At 44.6% G+C, this 20,806-nt stretch overlaps 1 protein-coding gene across 1 annotated transcript in view; it reads left to right on the top strand.

Moving 5' to 3' along the window:
* The window catches only part of stx8 (syntaxin 8), a 38,831-nt gene that overhangs the window by 14,387 nt on the left and 3,638 nt on the right, over positions 1–20,806 (top strand). The window contains exon 7 of the mRNA XM_079278800.1: positions 17,299–17,400. Coding sequence (XP_079134926.1) covers positions 17,299–17,400 — 102 coding nt within the window. The remainder of the gene's footprint in view (positions 1–17,298; positions 17,401–20,806) is intronic.

The following is a 20,806-nucleotide window of genomic DNA, read 5'->3' as shown; positions in this document are numbered from 1 at the left end:
ACTTGGAGTTTTCCCTCCTTCATGCTTTCTGCTTTACAAGCTGCACGCTTTGTTGCCGTATCGTGGCTTTGATTTGTCTCGATCCATCTGGAACAAATGTGTGCCGGTGTCGGTCGTAAGCAGGAAAGGCCCCACATTAAAAGGCCAGTGGCAGAAATTGTTAAGACTACAGGAATAGACAACCGTCTGAAAATGGGGAAGTAGCCATAGCTAGTTACGTTTGTATAATTGATTAATTTATTGAATGGCACCAATTATATAAACAGTAGCTTAACAAGCAGGTGATGGCTCCTTGAGAACTGAGATTTAGTTTTGGTAAATCCTGGTTATTTGTTGCCCAATAGATGGCAGATTAAAGCAAGGTGGGTGGAAAGAATAGAGCATATTGGAATGTGGCCAATGTCATCACGTTGGAGAATAATCACCAAAGGTTATCACATTTCTGGATGTTTCTATGTACTGTTGTGTCAGGGATTTTATAGTACATGAAGATTTATCCACCCCACAAGCTCTGTGGATCAAATGATCCTGACTCTGCATGTTCGTAGGAGCGGATGTTGTTTTTAACTGGAACTGGTATGGGAGAAATCTCTCATTTGACTCTTATTAATCTCAAATATTGCCTGTTTTGCACAACATTGGTTCCAACGCACTCCTCTCACAAACCAGTTAAAATGCGGTTTGTCTTGCTGCCATATTTTGTTTTAAGCAAATAAGTTGGAGAAATGATAGCTTTGAATTTGATCGATAAATTTGATTTGTAATAAAGACGTCTGCTTGATGCAGTAGGAGCATGGAAATAAAATAGGAGCAGAACAGACATTCACATTCCAATCAACGTAGCAGGATGGTCAGAGCGGTGGCCATTTTTATGTGTACCCTAACTTCCGTATGAACTAAACTGACATACAACAAGCCGCCGACTCACTGAGGGGAGGTTTTGCGATAACGAGTAAACAACTAAACAACTTAATGCTTCATTCTCACGCTCCTGATGAGTGACGACTTTGTTCGGCTCATTTCCTGTAACCAGTGTATCATTAAAGCATGGTGGAAGTAACAAACCAGCTAGCTGTCAATTTAGCTAGCTCGCTAATTCCCCCCATGCTTTAATGCTACATAGCTTACAGAAAACTAGCTAAACAGCAGACTGGTGGTCAGCAACAGCGCAGGAGGACAAGCTAACTAGCTAACTAGGCATCCATCTGTATGATGCTGGAATGAGGTGTGGTCGGTTCTGCTCAGCTCATCTGCAGACGCGGATCACATCCAGATGTCCACCAACAGGCTCGTGCATAGACTGGGCGAGGTTGTTTCCCCTTCTACTCCCTACTCCATCCATCCTTCACAGCACGCACAGCCACCATGCTGGCAGCCGCAAGCTTTCTCACAAACTATCAGTTCTCCCAGAAAACACATACGCCAATAAGAAAGGGAAAAAAGAGAAATCCAGGACGGTATGATTTCACCGGTTCTTTCCCACCACCATCCTTAAAAGCAGATGATGACACAACACTTGGAAACAAACACCTTTTGGACTGTGTGTGTGTTCTTTGAAGGGTTTGGTCTCATTGCCATGTCCTTGGGTAATCTGTCTTTATAGTACTGTCCAAGTGGACATTAGAGGGGGTTTAGCTGGCATTATGAGTTTTATTGTGATGCTAATAATGTGATTCTGCAATCGTTATAATCTATGATATTAATGTATTCACCATGCATGATTTCAAGAAGTTCAATACATTTTTTTTTTTACCATTTTACTTTCTATTATTGAAAGAGAAGGTTTGATGATAGTGAGGCAAAGTCCTGCCCCTTCCTGTGGACTACCATGTGACCTTATGGAAAAAAATAAACTGGTTGAGATAAATATTTGGTTTGAATGGCGCCATGAATTACACATATAATAATTTTGCAAGTCTATAAAGTTGCAGTTTGTCTGGCATACATGTCTTTTTCTGAAATATGTCCCATGGGGAACCCCGGAAGGGGAGGGACAAGCCTCTCTATTTTCAACCAGCTTCGTATCATTGCAATGTGGGTGGTATGTGCAAATGAACGATGTTAGGCTTCCCTCTGTGTTGCCGACGCCCAGAGCTCCCCAGTCCTTTGCCGTTGAGGGTCCAATGGATGATGCGAAACGTGCCATTTCACGCCGTCCGATGGACTTTCTCCGGCGAGTGAGCGTGGATCTCTGTGTGCTTGCAGCGTGGGAGGAGGTTGAACGCTGTTAATTTGCATAGACTACCCCGCACTGCAGTGATGCAAAGCTGGTTGAACACCGGCAAAGTGGAAGTCTGATGTGCCACTGTGGCCAGACTCTTGTACTCATCCACTTGGGGATGCTGAGTAGGGCGGCAGCCTCCCTGTACTGAACCACCATCAATCACTTTTAGATTTTTGCTCTAAAGGTACATGTCAGCGAACGCACACTTTAACGCAACTTGTTTGCTTGCTATGCCGCTGCGCTGTTAATACCGTCCTCCATAAGAATCATTTGGAAAATCCCACAATATGACTGTGAATGAGATAAGAACTGAATTCTTTTTCAACCTTTTTATTTATTCAAGAAAGTTTCACTGAGAGGAAGCCTCTCTTTTGCAGGAACGCCCTGAACCCATTTGCACAATTGACACACCTTCGCCGTCGTAACACTGAATGTGTGGTAATACATCAATCATATGAAGAACATGAAGTCATCATTACACTGATATTACTGGATTACCTGCTCAAAAGGATTTGCCTGCATTACGTTTGCACAGCCATTGCTGTGTTTAGTTTTTTTGGGGGGGGGCAGCCCGAGTGCGTGTGGTATGTGTACAATTTAACGGCAAACTGATGTTGATACTTTGCTGTAATTTTTCCCTGGGGAGTTCTTGCGGGCGGGTTGTCCAGGGGAAGCACATTAGCTGTATGTGTTGGTGGTATTGGCGGTTGGGAACCTCTGCTGAGCGTCTGCTGCCAGGTCCTTTGGCTCTGGGCGAAGGATTCCCTGCCATTTAACGGTACCTTAGACTGACTCGGGCTTGGCCCAGCAGGTTCCCCCCTTTTTGGCGAACGCAAGTGACAGCGGGAACAAATCCTCCTCCTCTGTTTATTTAATTGCTAACCGCTCCGGTTTGGAGGCCCCGTTCAAAGGGGCCGACGAGCCGAGAGCCGCCTCGCGTTCCCCTCAGCCTCGGGGAAGCATGGGTCATCCCACGTAATGAGTGGAAGGACTTACTTTACTCGACCCAAAGCCAGCACGTGGTTCCCATTTAAGCATTTGGGGAGGGGGGACTGCACCTTGATCTGCTGGGCATTTTTATGTGTTTATGTGTGTGTATACATCTGTTCTTCAGCACTCAGTGAGTGTGTGTGTTTGAGAGTGTAAGTGCCTCGTCTGAGTGTGAGGTCATTGTGTTTGTGCTGAAAGTCGACACCACATGTCCAGCATATTGTCGGGGTTGTTGCTGGCACACAGACCATGTTGATGTATCTGCACGAGGAGCTCAGAGGCCACCGGCCGGCCCGGGATGAGATAGGGACACACACAGAGTGCAGTAGACAGCAGGGTGGGCTAATCTTACAGTTGCACTGTGCAAAGACGGGGAGGCAAGGGAGTCTGAGAGTGACGAGATGGAAGGAGGGCGAGGGAGAAAAACAAATGCTAAAGAGTGTAAGAAATGGAGAGAGCGAAAAAGAAATTAAGATACTTCGAGATGTTATTCTTTCAAAGAAAAACTTGGCCAACTGAACTCACTTACGAGGAACATAAAAAAAATGTGTTGAGTTTTTTACTGACGATTTGTACTAAAATATCAGCGTAACTGTAGACATAACATCACTGTGTTGTTATTGCGTTGGGGAGGTATTTGACGGGAGGTAAATTTCAGCGATGGCTATCGCCTAACCTTCAAAGCGATGCTGTTCGTATCTGTCCCATTAGAAGCTGTTACAAGTCTTTGCAAAAGAAACGTGTCGCAGACATGTCACCTTTCTAGAACAAAAACCTTTCAAGTGGGAAACGCTTCATGTGTTATCTGATTACACATGAAACATGCATGTGTGCCGTCAGACACAATCTGCAGGCCAAACTGAGGATGAGTGCCCCCCCCCCACACACACACACACACCCCCTTAGACCAAAGATGAAAAACACAAGTTTGCCTCACAATTTAAATAAGAGGCCCTTTATTGGTCTTTTGTTTTCGTGTGTAAAATGTTTGAAGTCCGTTTAACGTGTTATGGGCACTGCAGAGATCTGTGCCTCTTGAACAAGCAAGGCCCCCCTAGAAGGAAGAAAGGCTTTTGATCCGTTATCTAATCATTCTCATCTGTTTCCAAGCTGCTATTGTTACACATCCAAGACTAAGTGCTTTAGTGTTAGCATATACCTGCACTGTCCAGAATAAAGAGGACAAACTTACGCGCAAAAACATATTGAACTTTTTTAGGAATTACTCAGATCTCATTTTTTTAAACATACTTGTATTTCTTAATAGTGTTCTGCCATGTTTTTGTTCAAAGGTAATCCACATCAGTAAAAGTCTCTTTACAATGCATACAGTATTTCTTTTAGTTTTGATATTACACATTAAAGTCTTTGTTGGCCAACGAAGGGACTTAAAAGAAGTATTTAACATGGCTGTAAAACTAAGTTTTCCACATGATTTCTGAACCACGATATAGTGTATGAACATGAAACGTTTTTGCTGTTGATATTGTTCATTGCTAGTGATTAGAAAAATGATAATAAAAGTGGTAAATGTTGCTGTCGTGAAGCACTTGAGCACTTGAGTCATTCAATGAGATTGAAATGGAGAAGGAAATCATGAGCGGCTCCCTCATGCAGCCCACACATGGACCCACTAGTGGGCGGCAGAGGCGGCACACCAGTTGTGTTCCTCAGTGAAACTCTTGGTGTGGAATGATTCTCGGCTCTGTGCTTTCCCCTCCGTGGGATGGAAGTGATTCGGTGGTGGAGGGATCCAAGTTTAGGGGCGGTGGTGGAGGGAGTCCCAGGATTAGTTTAATTCCTCGGAGGAGGTTTCTTCTTCGTCTTCTCCTCCTCCTCCTCCCTTTCAGCTCGGAGGAGCTGGGTAATCACACGACAGCTGTAGGTGCAGCTGTTTGAATGGCTGCAGCTTGTGTCGCACCGTCAGACCTCAGAGCCGCTGGACGACGACGAGACTCTCACCGTGGTGTTTCATTCACGCGCGTCATTCATTCGTGGGTCCTGTGTGTGTGTGTGTGTGTGTGGTTTGGCCTCCATGTCTTAGCTGTCCGTGCATCCAGCCATGTTTTTTAAGCGACTGTGGCCCACAGTGGAGCGTGCGGTCTTGTTGCGTCATGTGTTTTTTTGCCTGTTTGCTTAGTGCCCCACTCCGCTCCCGTGCACAAGCTATGTGGGAGGCTGTTTCCTCTCAGGATGGGAAGTTGTTCCAGCCGCGCTGTTGGCCAAACATTTACTCTGGCCTCCACGAGAGCGCAATTACCCAAAATCCACCGCATACTCACTATGATTTTTCAGCAATTACGTGCATCTGATGTGCCAATCCCTGGTATGCCCAGCTCCGTCCCGGTCAGTTCCAGATTCACGCCGGAGTTGTTGGCATCAGCGTATTCAAGCACATTGCGTCTAGATTGGGTTATGTGTGTAATGTAAAGCCCTTATCAGTTGGCTTTTGTCTTTGTTTGTCTTTGGATCCCATCCTCATGTGGCCACATTGTGTTTTTTCCCCATCCTGCAACTGTACTTTTGGGACTCTCCTCACGCGGTGGTGGGAGGAGAGTGTCTCCCTCTGTGCATGGCACATTTGTGTTTCTCTCATCTCCAAATTATGCGCTTCCTCCCATTTCCCACCTCTCTCGCTCTCTCTCACTTGCATTTGCAATACAAGAATATTTGCCCCTGATAGCGTTCCTTTGCCACAAAAGGAAAAGGCATTTGAAAGCCACCGTGACCTGCGTGTTTTTATTTTTCCATACACGGCTTCTTATTGTTTCCGAGCCACTGATAGACTCCCCTATCAGAAGTGCCACTTATTAGGACTTTGGACTCAAGATCCATATTGAAAGATGCTCACGCACAGTGCACGTTCCAAAGTAAAGTCCACCAATCCCGTCTTGTCTGAGAATATTACAGGCCGAACAACAACCCTGTGCTGTTTCATGTCCCGCACCCCCATTGATCTTTTCGCAGATAAATACCAGCTGGCCCTGAACTGTCTTTCCCACAATAAAACATCTCTATCGGGGGTGATCGAGCTCTGTGTGTCTCAACGCTCCCGTTCTCTCTCCCTAACGCTGTTGAGATGACTCCTCTTCAGCCCGCGGACGGAAAAAGTTTGTCTGACGCGTGTCACATCCGGGAGGTTTAGGTCTGTATGATGCTCATAGACAAAACACAGACGCATGTTTGTGTCAGCGTCTGTGCGTGTGAGCACATGTGTCTCCATGTGTGCGAGTGCATTATGAGTGAAACGGGGTCTGGCATCGAGATCAAAGTCCCTCCATAACTCCTCGGTCGGTCGGCCAGCCGACGTATTGCCAGGAAGCTCCACTCACCGCGGGGGATGTTGAGTTATTAGGCTCAGATCATTTCAATTACAACACAGTTGTTCACCCAGTGAGGAACTCTGTGTCTCTCTCTCTTTCTCTCTCTCTTTGTCTTTTTCTTACTTTGTTTACAACTCGGTCATGATTAGGAAAACTAATATGGTTTGTGATTGGAAAAACAGACTTGGATACTTTTCATGTCAGTTGAAGTGATTTTATTTGTTTATTTGTACATATATAAAAAGACAAGTTCAAACACTGTGCAGGAGAGGTTAGAAGCCAGAAATGACAAATTAAGGCACCTCTCCTATTAAATAGCAATAGTCATACTTGAAAAGAGGATAAAGGATTTAAAAAATCTAATAATTCAACAAAGTTTCAAGGCTAGGCAGTAATACAAAGTGCAAAATGCAATAAAATCCATGTAGTTATTAATTTGCTATTTTATGTCCTTTTCTGTGTTTTTTGGAATAACGATAAGATTGCAATCCTCAACAGGACACGTCAGAAAGCATCTTTGTTATTTTGGATGAATGTCATTCCACTTTAAACCTTGTCAAGCCTGCTTTGTAGATGAAGTGGGGGCAAAAATGTCCTTTAAGTTTTTTTTATTTCTGGTTAACGTTACAAATTGTAACTCGTCATTGCCAAAAAAAACAACATTTATCCCGTAGTTTATCCAGGGCTCTGGACTGTGACCAAGATGGTGAGCGTTCAAGTTCAACTTAACTGGGTTGCATTCGAACAAGTGCGTGATCATTGTCATTGGTGCCCCCTCCAGCACTTGGCAGCCTACGCACAGCGGGTGATTCGTGTGTCTAGCAGCGACAAATAATGTACATGTACACAAGCGGCACAGAACTTCAGGAAACAATCCGTTTAGCTGTTATCAGTTCCAAAAATAAAACTGTCTTGAGCTGGTTATTTAAAAAATAAAAGCAAAACAAGGAAGGAGAGACAGCGAGAGGTTTGGACAGACGCCACTGATGGCGAAAGTGCCGGGTGTGACCCAACCATGTGCTGCTGCGACCAAACGGAGAAACTTGGTAGCAGCAGTTCTACCAGCGGCATCGTTAGTCTGGAGCCCTGAGTTAATCGAAAGAATGCAACCTTCAAATAACCCACAACTGCCTTTGTGTCAATGTGTAATCATTAAGTTTACTTAATACTACAAATACACCAGTAGTTCATTTTCGTTCATAACACCTGTGGAAATCTACTGGTTCACTTCATCCAATCAAAACTATTCTCTTTCATCTTCTTTAAATTTATATTAATCAGCTCCTACGAGCTTCTCAATATGCAACCCCCCTCCTGGGTGTCCCTGCTAATGAAGTGTGATGGTAGTGATGAAGTGTAACAGCGGCTGGTTTGGAGGTGCTGTGCCAGTGACAGGGTGGTCCCTGCCTCACGCTGCTGCTGCTGCTGGCACCCTCATGCTCATCATGCACACATTGTTCGGTGGCACCTGGCCATAAGAAAGGTGATGGTGTAAAACCTGGTAATGATCAGACTTCTCCTCCATGCTGTTGGTCTTTGCGCTGTGTTCTCTGTGTGTGTGTGTAAATCCTTGTTGCTATTAATCCTAAAATGACAGAGCTGATCACGTGCGTGTTAATTGCATGTAATGCACCAGTCACTTCAATTCATTGTTGTTGCATTCACTGCCCGCCCAAATAAGATGAGGGATGGTGGTGAATCTGGCAGCCCTACGCAGAAAGAGTTAAGTGTAAAAGGCTGTTTATCTTTGTCTGTGGATGACATTATGGGTTTGATTTTTAAGTCATCGCGTGCATTATATATAGAAGGTTTCCAGCTGTCTCGGGACAGCCCACGCTCATAATTGTTAAAACCCATTACAGCCAAACGACACACGCCTGACAGTTCTGATAACCTCTCTGATTCTGCCTCTGGGGTTTTGTTTTTATTCTGCCGGTATCACAAGATGACAGCGTGACTCACCTGTTTTATTTTTTCTTCATGTGCACAGTGTTGATCATTTCCAGTTTCCAGGTTGTTTTAAAAAAAAAGCTGCAGCGCTATTCTAGTCATGCGATGCCCCTGAAAAGGCCCAGAGTGAATTATTATGTCCGATCCCAGCGGTGCGTTGGAGCGTCACAGGATGGGCAACTGTTGGAAGGAAGGAAATACATGTTGAAAGAATGAATGAAGAAGCAATTTTAAATGTCATAATAGTTGCTACTCAACAGAGCCAGCAAGTACAAGTGCCAAGTGATGAATGAACATGTCTTATCACCATAACTTGCCTGTCACCATAACGTGCTAACTTTGGTAACATGCTTAAGATAGCAGTCGCATGAGAAACCTTATGTTCTCCTCCCACATCACTTTGGTGGGTTCCCATAATTCACATGGACCTGGTCTTTGGAGTCCAGCAAGCGCAAACCCAATGGTCTGTGCGTGCTGAAACTGAACTAGTGCGGAGGCTTTTTCTCAATTTATGTGCTTTCCTTTGAAGTGTGCTCTTTCAAATGGAGGTTCAATTCCGAGAAATTCATTCATCAGCCGGTCGTTCAATTTTCGGTGTCCGTCATGTGCGGTGATGGATCTCGGGGTAAACCTAGCGGGGTTAGGGAGGTGAAACTGTCCGTGGACACACAGCCGGTTTCAGTTTCAAACTGGCACACAAGTGGTTGGGATTAGGGCTGGAAATGTGGAGGCCATGTAATGTATTGTTTGTCAAAGTGGTGGGTCACTGCTGTTCCAGCCTTTTGGTTTATTTATACTGCTTTTCGGCCTCTTCACATTCAGTTTGTATTATTTTTTTTTTTGTAATTTGGAATCCAAGAACGCGGGACTGTACGACTGTCTTCACAATGTACCAGTGGCTCTCTTTGTACCATTGTCATGAGAATACTTGATTCTGATTCATCGGCGAGTGCTCATCTCTGATGCCAATACTGTTTGAAATTAATATTTAGAGGTGGAAGGCGGCTTCCCTCTGCTGTCAGCGGGCTACAACCTCTCCTGCTGAAGTAGTAAAGGTACATTCAGTCCAAGGTTGACAAAGACGGTTCCAACACAAAGTTTTCATTGTTAGAGCGGGTGGCCCCACAACATGAATAAACAACACTATGTTTGGATCATTGGCTGCGTGAGCTGCTTAAAGCAAGACGTTTATCATCAGTCGGCTAGCCAATATCCTGGACAGAGAAACTGTCTAATGATGCAATAAAGGATATCTTACCCCCAAAGGTGTTGACCGGGGGAGCCTGTCAGTCCTTTTGGAGGGACTCAGAGATTCATTGGGGCCGGTGGTGATATCCAGCAGTGAGACTAATCTGTACACATGTGGCCCGGCACTTCAGAAGGCCAGATGTTGGAAGGGCGAATTGTTTGCATGGCGATGCCCTCAGAAACCCCACCAACATATGTGCACAAATTCGTTCAATAAGACACAAAAACAGGGTAGATACTAAACAGAGATACAGAATGGAGTTACCGCAATCAATGAGTTTGATGAGTGCATACATAATGGTGCAGTTCTGTTCCGTTTTTGGGACATTGGCTCTTTTTTAAGAATAAAGGCATGCAAGAAATGTTGAAAGTTTTTAGGACAAATTTGTTTTGCAGCGCCGGCCATTCTCGTGAACGCGATCTCTCAGGAACACCTGGAGGGAATCTCTTTAAATGTGGCTGAAAAACTTCCACCTACACTTAAGGATGAACTCATAAGAATTTGGAGGTCAAAAGTCATTGTGACCTCACATCCGTCCAATTTGTTGAGCGCGATCTCTCCGGAACGCTTCCGGAATGTGGCTCAACGCCCACTTGGACTCGAGGATGAACTGATTAGATTTTGGTGATCAAAGATCACTGTGATCTCACAAAACACATTTTTAGCCATAACTGAAGAGTTCATATGGTAATGATGACAATTTCACAAAAAAATCTCTTAATTGAATGAAATGGTGACATTTTGGACGGACATCGATGTAAACTGCAACATCACTGGTCGGCGGCATACAACCACGAGGCTGTGATTCTAGTTACATGTACAAAATGTTCCTTGAAGTGGCCTGCATTGTTTTTCACAGCAATAATATCCCTCGTATCCTAAATATCGCTCATTTCCCATCTTGTTCGCTCAAGTGGGCAGTACTGTGCATCATATTTCTATCGCATTTCAGAGAAATGTTACTTAATATTCATTGATTTCTGTTGTAGCACAATATGACCGGTTGGCCCCAGGGTGAAAAATATCATGGCCTTTTCCCGAACTGTTGGTGTTGGACACCACAGCAGATATCAAATCATTAGCTATCCATCACCAGTGTGAATATTTATACAATAGTAGAAAGCCCATCATGACGTTTTTATTGTCATGCTAGGGGATTGTTTCGGAAAAGAAAGTGCCTGTGTTTATGAGTCCTCACTTCTAACATGTCAGATTGACCATACACATTTTTAGGATTATTTCTATACCAAGGCTGATCTTTGCACATTTGTCTTTTTCTTTCTTCTTTTTTTCTTTTGTTGGCAGGCATTCAACTGATTTGTTGGGGTTTAAAACTGGTAAAACTGAGGTTTTGAGTGAAACTCCCCCTAATCCTCTCTCCCCACAAATCCTCAGGGTGAGTTTGTTTACAATAAGCAGCCGAGAGAGAAAAAAAATAAAGAAGTTGAAAGAAACTCTTCCAAGACTCTGCAACTTCTTGTAAATACCATAATTGCCCTGAGTTGTATCATCATGCTGAGTGCCCTGTGTGTGCCAAGTGAAGTTCCAGTTACATCCAGAGATGTGTGTGTGTGTTTTGGTTGGCAACAAAGCACCACTCTCTATACACAGTCAGTCACACCAGGGCCAATTGGTAACAGTTGTGGTCAGACCCCCTTGCACTACAACAAGGGATACAAGAGGAGGGTTGAGTGAAGAAAAAGAAAAAACCTGCTTCGCTCCCCTCTTTCTCCATATCCTCAGGAGAAATCATCTCCTGAATAAGCACAACAGAATTAGCCCCACTGAGTCGGATTGCGTTTTAAATCGGTGAGAGAAAACAAGCCTTTTCTCTGTGCGCTGTGCCCTCTCAGGGAACGAGTCCTACAATAACACACAGAGTTAATACAGCACATCCTGGAGCCATGCTGGGGTGTCACTGTTTATGGCAGTACCGCAACCACATGCACACACACACACAAACCAAAACCACCACTGCTATAGCCTCTGCGAAGATGAGTCAGCAATTTCCCGAGTCCCGGGGCGAGTATAGATCTGGGATGCAGGAATTTGATCATTAAGATAGAGCGTGTCGCCCAAACTTCTCACCGTTCTCCTGCGTGTGAGTGTCATATTTGCTGTCTGACTTGAATTAGGCTTCGTGGAGTTTTGAAGTGGAGGTTTAGGCTTTAATGCTAGAGTTGCATTCACCCAATGTGGTATCCGATGACTATCCGAGAAGGAATGGGCGAGGATCCTTAACTGTCTTGACTGCATACTCACGGTCCTTTCAGTGATGTCACTACCGAGGAAGACGCAGTCAGATTGTCAAATCAAGCTATTTATTACACAAAGTAACGCATATAAACAGCGATCTCGGCACGTGCACCTGTACTCACACAGGACGGTATAACAGCAATCTAACAGCGCCATAGATTATATTTATGGGACCAAAATAACACACAATCACATTTTTTTAAGGTGATACACGTCAAAAAATGTGACGACATACATTCAAAGCTTCATTTGAAAACCTCAATCAAAGCTTTACAAATTACGTTCGATACCGCCCAAAGTCAGGAACGGCTGAGCAGCGGTGGCTTCCCACAGTAACCGCTAACACAGCATATATCAATATGTAATTTAAATCTCTACATTAATAAGATAATTATAATTTAAACCGTCAAGCATTACCGAGGGTAGCGATGTTTAATCGACTAATGGCGCACATCCATATCTTCTTTGTATGTTTCCCATTCTCTGCATCCCGGTCTGTATAGTCAATGAACAATAATTAAGACCTAATGAGCAACATTCTTTCACAAGTGGTATCTTGGCCTGCTTGTTGTCCGTGCTTTGGCACTTGGCAATTTGTTTTCCATGTTATCCTGTTATTTTTTCCCTGGCCTTGACTTGCCTTTGTAGGTCTGGGTAATGTATCAAAGCTCTGCAGTTCTTTAGTGAACTTGCATCTGGCTTGTTTTGTTGTTACTTAAGTTGAGTCAAACAGTCCACTAATTGCTCAGTGAGTTGGTTTTCCATCATGTTGAGTTCTGTTGAAGGAACTTGGCTGCCGGGATAGGGTGTACTCCTGCAGGAGAGTTCAGCTGGTCGTCACTTTCAAGTCGGGCCGTAGTACGCTGCTGGACAACGGTGTGTTGCTCCCTTTCAGTCTGGAAGTGAGTCACTGTCCCACGAGAAGGAAGTATCTTGGAGCCATGTTCACAAGAAAAGCAAAGAGGGTGAAGGAGATCGACAGGCGGACTGTCAGCAGCCTGTTGATCAGCAGCTGGACGAAAAGCTCTCGATTTGCTGGTTGATCTACGTCCAACTCTCAGGCATCGTCATGAGCTTCGGTACCGAAAGAATATCACAAATACAAGTGTTCAAAAGGAATTGCCTTCTAAGGGTGTTTGGGACCACCCTTAGAGGTGGTGTAAGAAGCTCGGACATCCAGAAGGCACTTGGATTAGAACCGCTGGTCCTTTGCATTGACAGGAGTCAGTTGAGGTGGTTCAGGCCTCTAATGTGGATACCTCTTGTGGCGGTGTCCCAAGCACATCCAACAAAACTGGAGAACTAGCTTGAGAGAAGGAAGTAGGGGTTACCTCGCCACCGTGACCTGGACCCAGATAATAGGCAAAAAATGGAAATTTCCAGTTTGAAGATGCTTTTGAACCCAATAGCCACCATTGACCCGCGAGTGTCCCTTCGACTGCGAGCCGGGCCAGCAGTAGCACGGTCAGCCTTGCTCAAAGGTTCTGAGGACCACCTATAGGCTCACCGAATCTTCACCTCACTCAATGAAGATGGAGCAGAGTTCCAAAGTGCAATTAATTATAAATTCAGGGCCAGTAGAAGCAATCCAAACTGGATTCATATGGAATCTCTCTTAGTATTTTTTTGTAACAAAAAGAGTACGGTACATTGCAAGAGGTTAGCTACGAGAACACAACAGCTGGAGGGGTTTATTGTGTCTGTGTGGCACCCTCAGTCCAGCTACGCAGGGTGATGGGTGGGTGTGCTGTAAACACCCAGAAATTAAGTGGCAACGCTACTATCTGCCCTGTGTACAGGGACTGGCGGTATACTTTAACTGTAAGAGACTCGGCCCTCAAGTCTTTCCCTTCAGTTAGTGCCTTGGCCATGTCATCATTTAGCCCAGAGTGACCAGTGGCAGCCAATCCTGAGAATACTAGGTGTCTGTTCTTGGTTCCAGATGACGCTGACAGCCGCGGTAGAAACAGACCTGTTAACTAGTTAGCCCCCAGAGAGCGGGATGGCCACAGCGAGAGGCTGTTTATATATAAAAGCGGCAAAGCATTGGAACAGAGATGTAATGGCGTTGAGATTGCGCAGAGAGTCGGCAGCACGAGGGGTGACGTCATGTGAGCGCTACATCTGTCTCCTATTGGACTCTGTGCTCCAGGGCCCTCGTGCCGCTACACAGAAGGGCCACATTTTACCGACATTGGTTTTTGTGTGAATGAGAGGCACTGTTGGTAGCAGAGAAACAGAATAGAGGGTTTGCATTCCTGTTGCTTTCAGCCGAAGTATTTAGAAGTCAACATCTGCTTTACTTCCACATGTAGCTATAGATTCTTACATTTACAATTGTATCGACCAGGTTACTTTAAATATTACTGGTTACTTTAAATTACTTCATATTACTTTTCGTGTTTCATTATTTTTTATGTGATACACCAACTAGTGTAATATAACTGAGGTAATACACCACATATTTTTTTATGCAACAACACCTGCAGCTCGATGAAAATGTCTCACTGATTTCAAAAGGGAGAAAACCTCTTCCTAACCAGGACTAGATACCAGATACCAGGACTGTTTATGTTTAAGTCAAAGGTGTCTGCTAACAGTATTTGTGACCGGTCCTGTCTGTGGTTTAACTGAACTTTCCTCATATTGACAACAGCTGCAAAATAGTTGTCAGTCAATATAACGAAATATTATATATTCTCTGCCTCAATGCATTCAAATGAGTGTTCCTGTTTTAACAATGTCTGTTCACATAACCATCAAGTTTTTTTTTTTTTGTATATTATTATAACAGTGACTAGTATCGAGTCCCTGGGCCCAAAGAAAGCTTGTGACCTCTTGTTGAACATGCAGTAGATATAATCAGCTGGAGTCCCGACACGGAAGTGTAGCGTTTCCCCCGTCAAGTAAAGACTGTTAGCTCTGTTAGCACTTTTGCTGTAGTTTCCACTGTTGGTGCGGTTAGCACCGTTAACCAGCCATCGCCATGTTGAGAGCCATTGAGAGGTAATAGATATGCTCCCGAACTTGTAGATAGAACCTTTAATTGCATAATATAGCATCTCGTCAATCCAAATTCATGTCATTTCCAAATAATCTGAGGTACAGCACTCATGAGAAATGGTTTCGAGGGAGGGCACCCATTGTCTATTGTGCTTTAGAGGCCAAACAAGCATAAATGAATGCATCTTAAAGCAACTGGTGTTTGTGTACGGGCCGTGCTCTCCCACACTGTGGCTTTGGGGGTTCATTCAGCATTTTCAACTAACAATCCTTGCCTGAAACAGGGCTTTCTTTGTGGTCTGGCAGATCCAAGCCGCAGCTGTCATAGTGTACATGGAAGCAAAAAGTTACACTTGAGGAAATTGAGAATTATGTTGTTAGAAACATGACTTGATAACAGGGTGAGTTGAAGGAATATGCGCGTGGAAAGCGTGTACCTTGTATGTATCCCCTTCTGCAGCTGTAGTTTAAGGTCACGTCTTAGCTTAGAATTCGTCGATGAATTGAGATGTTACTGCAGGGCCAGAACTGAATCAAGAAACTTGGCAGCGGCAAACCAAAAACATCCTTTGTGAGTAGTTGGAGTGGCACGCGGCACAAATGGTTCAGCGTCTACACACCCCCTCCCCCGCCCATAAAGGAAGAGTTTCCTCTCTGCAAATTATTGCCTGATGCGTCGACGATGATGTGTCCGTCTCTGGGGACTCTGTACATACGGCGCTCTCACATCTCCCATCTCCTCGTCCTTCACGCTCCGGCCCTCCAAACTGTCATGCTTTTTACTTTTCCTTCCTTGAATTATCGGTGCGCCTTAATTATCTGATGTCAGCGAAAACGCAGACAGTCCCCGTCGAGCTGTGATTGCTTCTCGTTGATGAAAACGTGTTCTCTCACCGATCCAGTTGAAGGGCGGCTAGAGCTCGAGACAAGTGCGCTCACGAAGACAAATGCTGCAGATGACCCTGAGCGCTCACCTGTGGGAATTTGGTCACGGTTTGAAAAAAAAAGAAAAAGCTTAGAACGCACCGACTGTGTACTAATTTTCCATATTGCTGCAGCAACAGCAATAAAATGTCGTTTCCTCCCCAGAAGGGACCGTCTGTTTAACTTGGCACTGAACTGTGGTTTGAGGATGAGTCGAGCTTCCCATTCCTGTAAAACTTCCATTCATCAGAGGCTGTGAAGACCTTCCCTTTCTTCAACTCGACCTTGGTTTCTGTTTTACTAGTTTCTTTATAGTTCAGTCATGTATTCTTTTTGTCTTTTTTTAATTTAGAAGGCTACTGGAGAGGACATATCTAGCTCTCTATATTCACAGGTTTAAGTTGAAAGGGCCATTCTATTTCAGTAATGCAACAAAACTTCTACTAGAACGTGTTTACATGCTTTAATGTTCAATAAAACTTTCGATATTTTTCCGATACCGTCTGTCTGAATAACCGGTATTCACCCTCTGTCTGAGACGCTCCGTTTTAGCAAGTTTCAACAGAATTGCGTCGCCAACCAACGGCTTGAGTCCATGTTCACTTCCTGTCAGCTGATGTCAATCGCATACACCCCAACCGGAAGTAAACCGGGACACATTTTGAATGTTTAAAACTGTGAAATAGTCTTTATATTGTATAGTTGTGATTCCACAACTGTTCGGCTCGTTTAAAGGCACAGTGTCTGAATATTAGCGTAAAGGAATTGGACAGTTATCTGTTTTTGTTGTTGAGTCGGACCCTCTGGAGGCGCCGTGTCAACACTGCGGCTGGCTCTGACAAATCACACAGGCTTCCATCTGGACGACCTTCGAGTCAGGAACTCCTACTGAAGGGACCCGAGCCGCACAGCCAAACACGCACGCGCACAAAACCCACGCTCTCTTTCTTTGGACGCGCAGGCATAGTCCCCGAAGCACCGGGCTTACATCGTTAAAACTCATGAACAATGAGTGCCTGATTGAATCCAGAATGGATTCAGGAAGTAGTGAAACTGTTTGAAAGCGCGAGGAGCGCTTTCACACAGCCCACTCCCTCCATCACCACCACTCGTCTGTGCGTTGGCAGCCTCTTGCCTTTTTGAAGTTGTTGACTGCTCTGATGTCAACTACTCCCTTTAGAACCTGTCACTTTTTCATTTCGGGTAATTTCTTTTATTGCACTAAACATATTGGGAGGTCTTTTATGCAGTAAAATGAAGGGGGGAAAAAACATTGTGAAGTCTTAAAAATTGCAGATATCAACATAATACAAAGCCAAAATGTACTTTATTGACCTTTTCTCCTCCCCTTTTTTTCTTTCTCTGTCTTCGTCTCTCAGAAATCATTGACGACATCTCGCATCTCGTGGACAAGACGGACGACAGGATTCGTAACGAGACACGAAGGGTGAAGCTTGTGGAGACAAAGTCGGCCTCCTGTGGTGAGCCTTTACTGTGGAGCATCTTGGTCCAAAGCAAGCCTGGTATCTGTGTCCTCGAAAACAAATCACAATGAATCGGTTTATTTATATGAACGAGTACTGAGTGTCAGGTTTCCCCTGTTTCTTTTCCCTTCACGCAGTTCACAGAGCAGATGTCTAACAGACTATATAGCATTTATAGAGGACACGACGCCGCCTGGTGTGAGACGTAGAGTTGGACAAAAGAGTAACACTTCCCTTTGACGTAATATCATTTGACAGCGATAAAAAATTAGCAATACAAATTTTTCATCTTTAGTGTTCAGGAATTGAGCAATGTTGGCCTCAGTGGTGCAGCAAATATGATGCTGATATTGAAAAGCCCTCTGGGCACAGAGGATGTGGGTGGTGAAGGGTCGCTGGAGGCGTTTGTTGCCGCACTTATGACTCTGATTTTCTGATTTTCTGCCTGAATGTATCCCGTGTAGACGCACACGGAGCACCGCGGCTGTTAACGTGCCGCTCACGCTACGCCTCCGCTCAGACACGGACGTGAGTCATCGGCCTCTGTTCGTCTCAACTCCGGATTTTGACGAGTTGTTCAACGAGAGGCCTTGTGAACGCACGGCCCTCCCCTCTCAATTATCTCGGGTCCGCTTCGCTCTGTTTAACTTTTGTTTCGCCTCTTACATAAAGACTGTTTTTTTTTTGTTTTTCTCAGTGGGTAATGTTTTTCAGAGGAGAGCGGCTGCCATGAGAGGTGTGTCAGCTGGCTGAAGCCGATCCATGGAATGCGAGGGCTTCAGTTTGCCCAGTCAAACGCCAAACAGCCTTTCTATGGCAAAGGGCTGCATTGTTGCGCGCTGGGAGACCTGGCGAACGGGCGGTCGCAGAGCGGGCAGAAGGGAGGTCAGCCCTTCAGGATGCCTCCTTCTGTCCGCCGCGTCCCCATGGTGCCCGAGCGCGAGTTTGTTTGAAGATCCCAGAGCTCATATTGTGTTAGAATCAGGTCTCTTTTCTTTCCGTCTTTCCATTTGTTTATCTTGTTCTTTTCGCCACCCCAACTCCCTCCTCCCTCTCCTCCGTTCCAGGCTGAAGAATATCCGTGTGTGTGTGTGTGTGTGTGTTTTCCTGTGTGCATCTGCATGTTCATATGCATCGCATGCAGCGCACGGTACATATGTCTTGGAGTGCACTGGAAAGTGTGTGCAACTGTATTTGCAAAGTATGTTCTTGTGCATGCATGTATGTATTTGTGTGTGTGTGTGTGTGTGTGTGTGTGTGTGTGTGTGTGTGTGTGTGTGTGTGTGTGTGTCTTCTCTGTGAATGGAAAATTCCCCCATGGTCTTCTTCACTCTCACCTCTCTTTTTTTTTTTTTCTCCCCTCCATTCCTCTCTGTCATCCCCCTGTTCGTCTCCTCAGTTGTTTGACACTTGTCTTTGTGTCAAGCAGAGAAAGAATTGAAAATACCACATGCCACAAATAGTTTGGAGGGCTTTCCCTCTCTCTCTCTCTCTCTCTCTCTCTCTCTCTCTCTCTCTCTCTCTCTCTCTCTCTCTCTCTCTCTCTCTCTCTCTCTCTCTCTCTCTCTCTCTCTCTCTCTCTATCTCTCTCTATGGAAGCGTGTTTGTAATTCCTTAGCTTTAAGGCTTTATTTATTTTTGAAACCACTTCTCATCCGAAGCCGCCGTTTGGGTGTTATGTCTCAGCCGAGTCCTTCTCCAGCTAGAAACGTCTGGCTCTGACAGGCGGGAGCATGCTTAACATAACGATTGGTGGCCGCCTCGTTGTGGGGAAAAAAGGCGTCTTTGTTTTGCAGCCTAAAAGCTGGAGACGTTCCAAGAAATATGTTCTTCTCTGTAGGATTATCAATAGAGTTCATCAGACATTTGCACTCAGTTATTGGGCAAACAAACAGTTTTGAACGCAGGCACCAGAGATCTCCAAGAAGCAGCTGAAAGCCGAGCTGGGGGACGGCTCATCTCACTAAAAACAAGAGGGAAGGACCCACATGCTGCTCGAGCATGGTTGTTGTGGCATACTGTGCATGACTGGTGCCCGTAGTGTTGTGAAACATCCATTGTGTTGAAACATACTGGATTCTTCCACAGCACGGCCCTGCAGAGACATCCGTCTCCCTAAATGTACACGAGATTTAGACATTATTGAAACACTTTAAAGCAGTTGAAACCCGTCATTATTTTTACACTCTGCAAAAGGAACAAAGGGTTTTTTACAAAATGAAACCAATGCAAAACAACAACCTTACTAATTTTACTTCTTCAAATCAGTTTACTAATAAACTGTGTTTCATTAAAACTAAAAACACGAAATTAAACACTTTTGTGAATTCTGTTATTTTGATGAACTTATAAAAGGGATTTGGTAAGAAAAATACAATTATGTAAGTAAGTGGAAATAAGTATTGGTGCTGAAACTCACAATTGTAGTAGAGATTTGCAAACAATGCCCATCCTTATTTTTTGGTGGTGGTGACCAAGCTGTCACTTAGCCAAGCTAAGCCTGATTCACAGAGTCATTACCACTTGTTTTAGATGATGTTGGTGGGAATTGAGGAGTGGAGGCTTTGAGTTTGGTTGGATTAGTGTGGCAGATTAGTCCACGGGACCAAAGGGTCTCTTTGGAGAGTGGTGTGTGTGTGTGTGTGTGTGTGTGAGTTCCCCCAGAGCTTAGGCATCACCATCAGGCAACATCGGTGCTTGAGCAGCCCTTCTCAACAGAGCTAATCCTCAGTGTGTTCAGGGGGCACTTCTGCATCGCCGTGAATCCCGCATCTCAAGTAGGTTGGTGCTGTTCGGACTAGAGGGGACGCCGAAAGAGACTGTGGGTGAGGGGCAGCGTTTTAACAGCGTTGGAAGAAGAGCATGTAAATAGTTGGGAGTCGGGAGTTGTCAAGGAAACACTCATTTTGGTCAATAAGGAGGTCCAACTTTTAAAACTTTAATCAACTGGATCTTTCTTTCCAGCTCCTCCTGTTGTCCTGACGCGGTAAAGAGTTGGAAACTAGAAATGGCAATTGAATATGTTTCACATGGTTGATGGAAGGCTTGCTTACATCCTGCTAATGAGGTTCTCCTCAGCGAGTGGCAGGTCAAAGTAAACCTGCCTTTAGAAATCTATAAATATTTTAAACATTCATTCATGTCCCCCTGAGGACGAAGTGGAATCACACAGGTTTCATCTACCGTCATCATCAGGTCAAATGTTTAATTTGCTGTCAATCAAACCCCGGTGAGGACCGAAACGAAAAAACGAAAAAAGTGGACTCTGGTGCAGTTAGTTTGATGTGTAAAAGGAAAACCAACCAACCACAGGTTTTGGTGGTAGCAGACATGCAATTTTTGCCTGATCTCAAAAGCTAAACTACTAATAAATTCATCGGCGTTGTTGTAATTTAATCTGTAT

This window comes from Melanostigma gelatinosum, assembly GCF_949748355.1.
Source record: "Melanostigma gelatinosum genome assembly, chromosome: 11".
Lineage (NCBI taxonomy): Eukaryota > Metazoa > Chordata > Actinopteri > Perciformes > Zoarcidae > Melanostigma > Melanostigma gelatinosum.
Note: the sequence above shows the minus strand (reverse complement) of the source record. Positions and strands in the feature narration are given on the sequence as shown.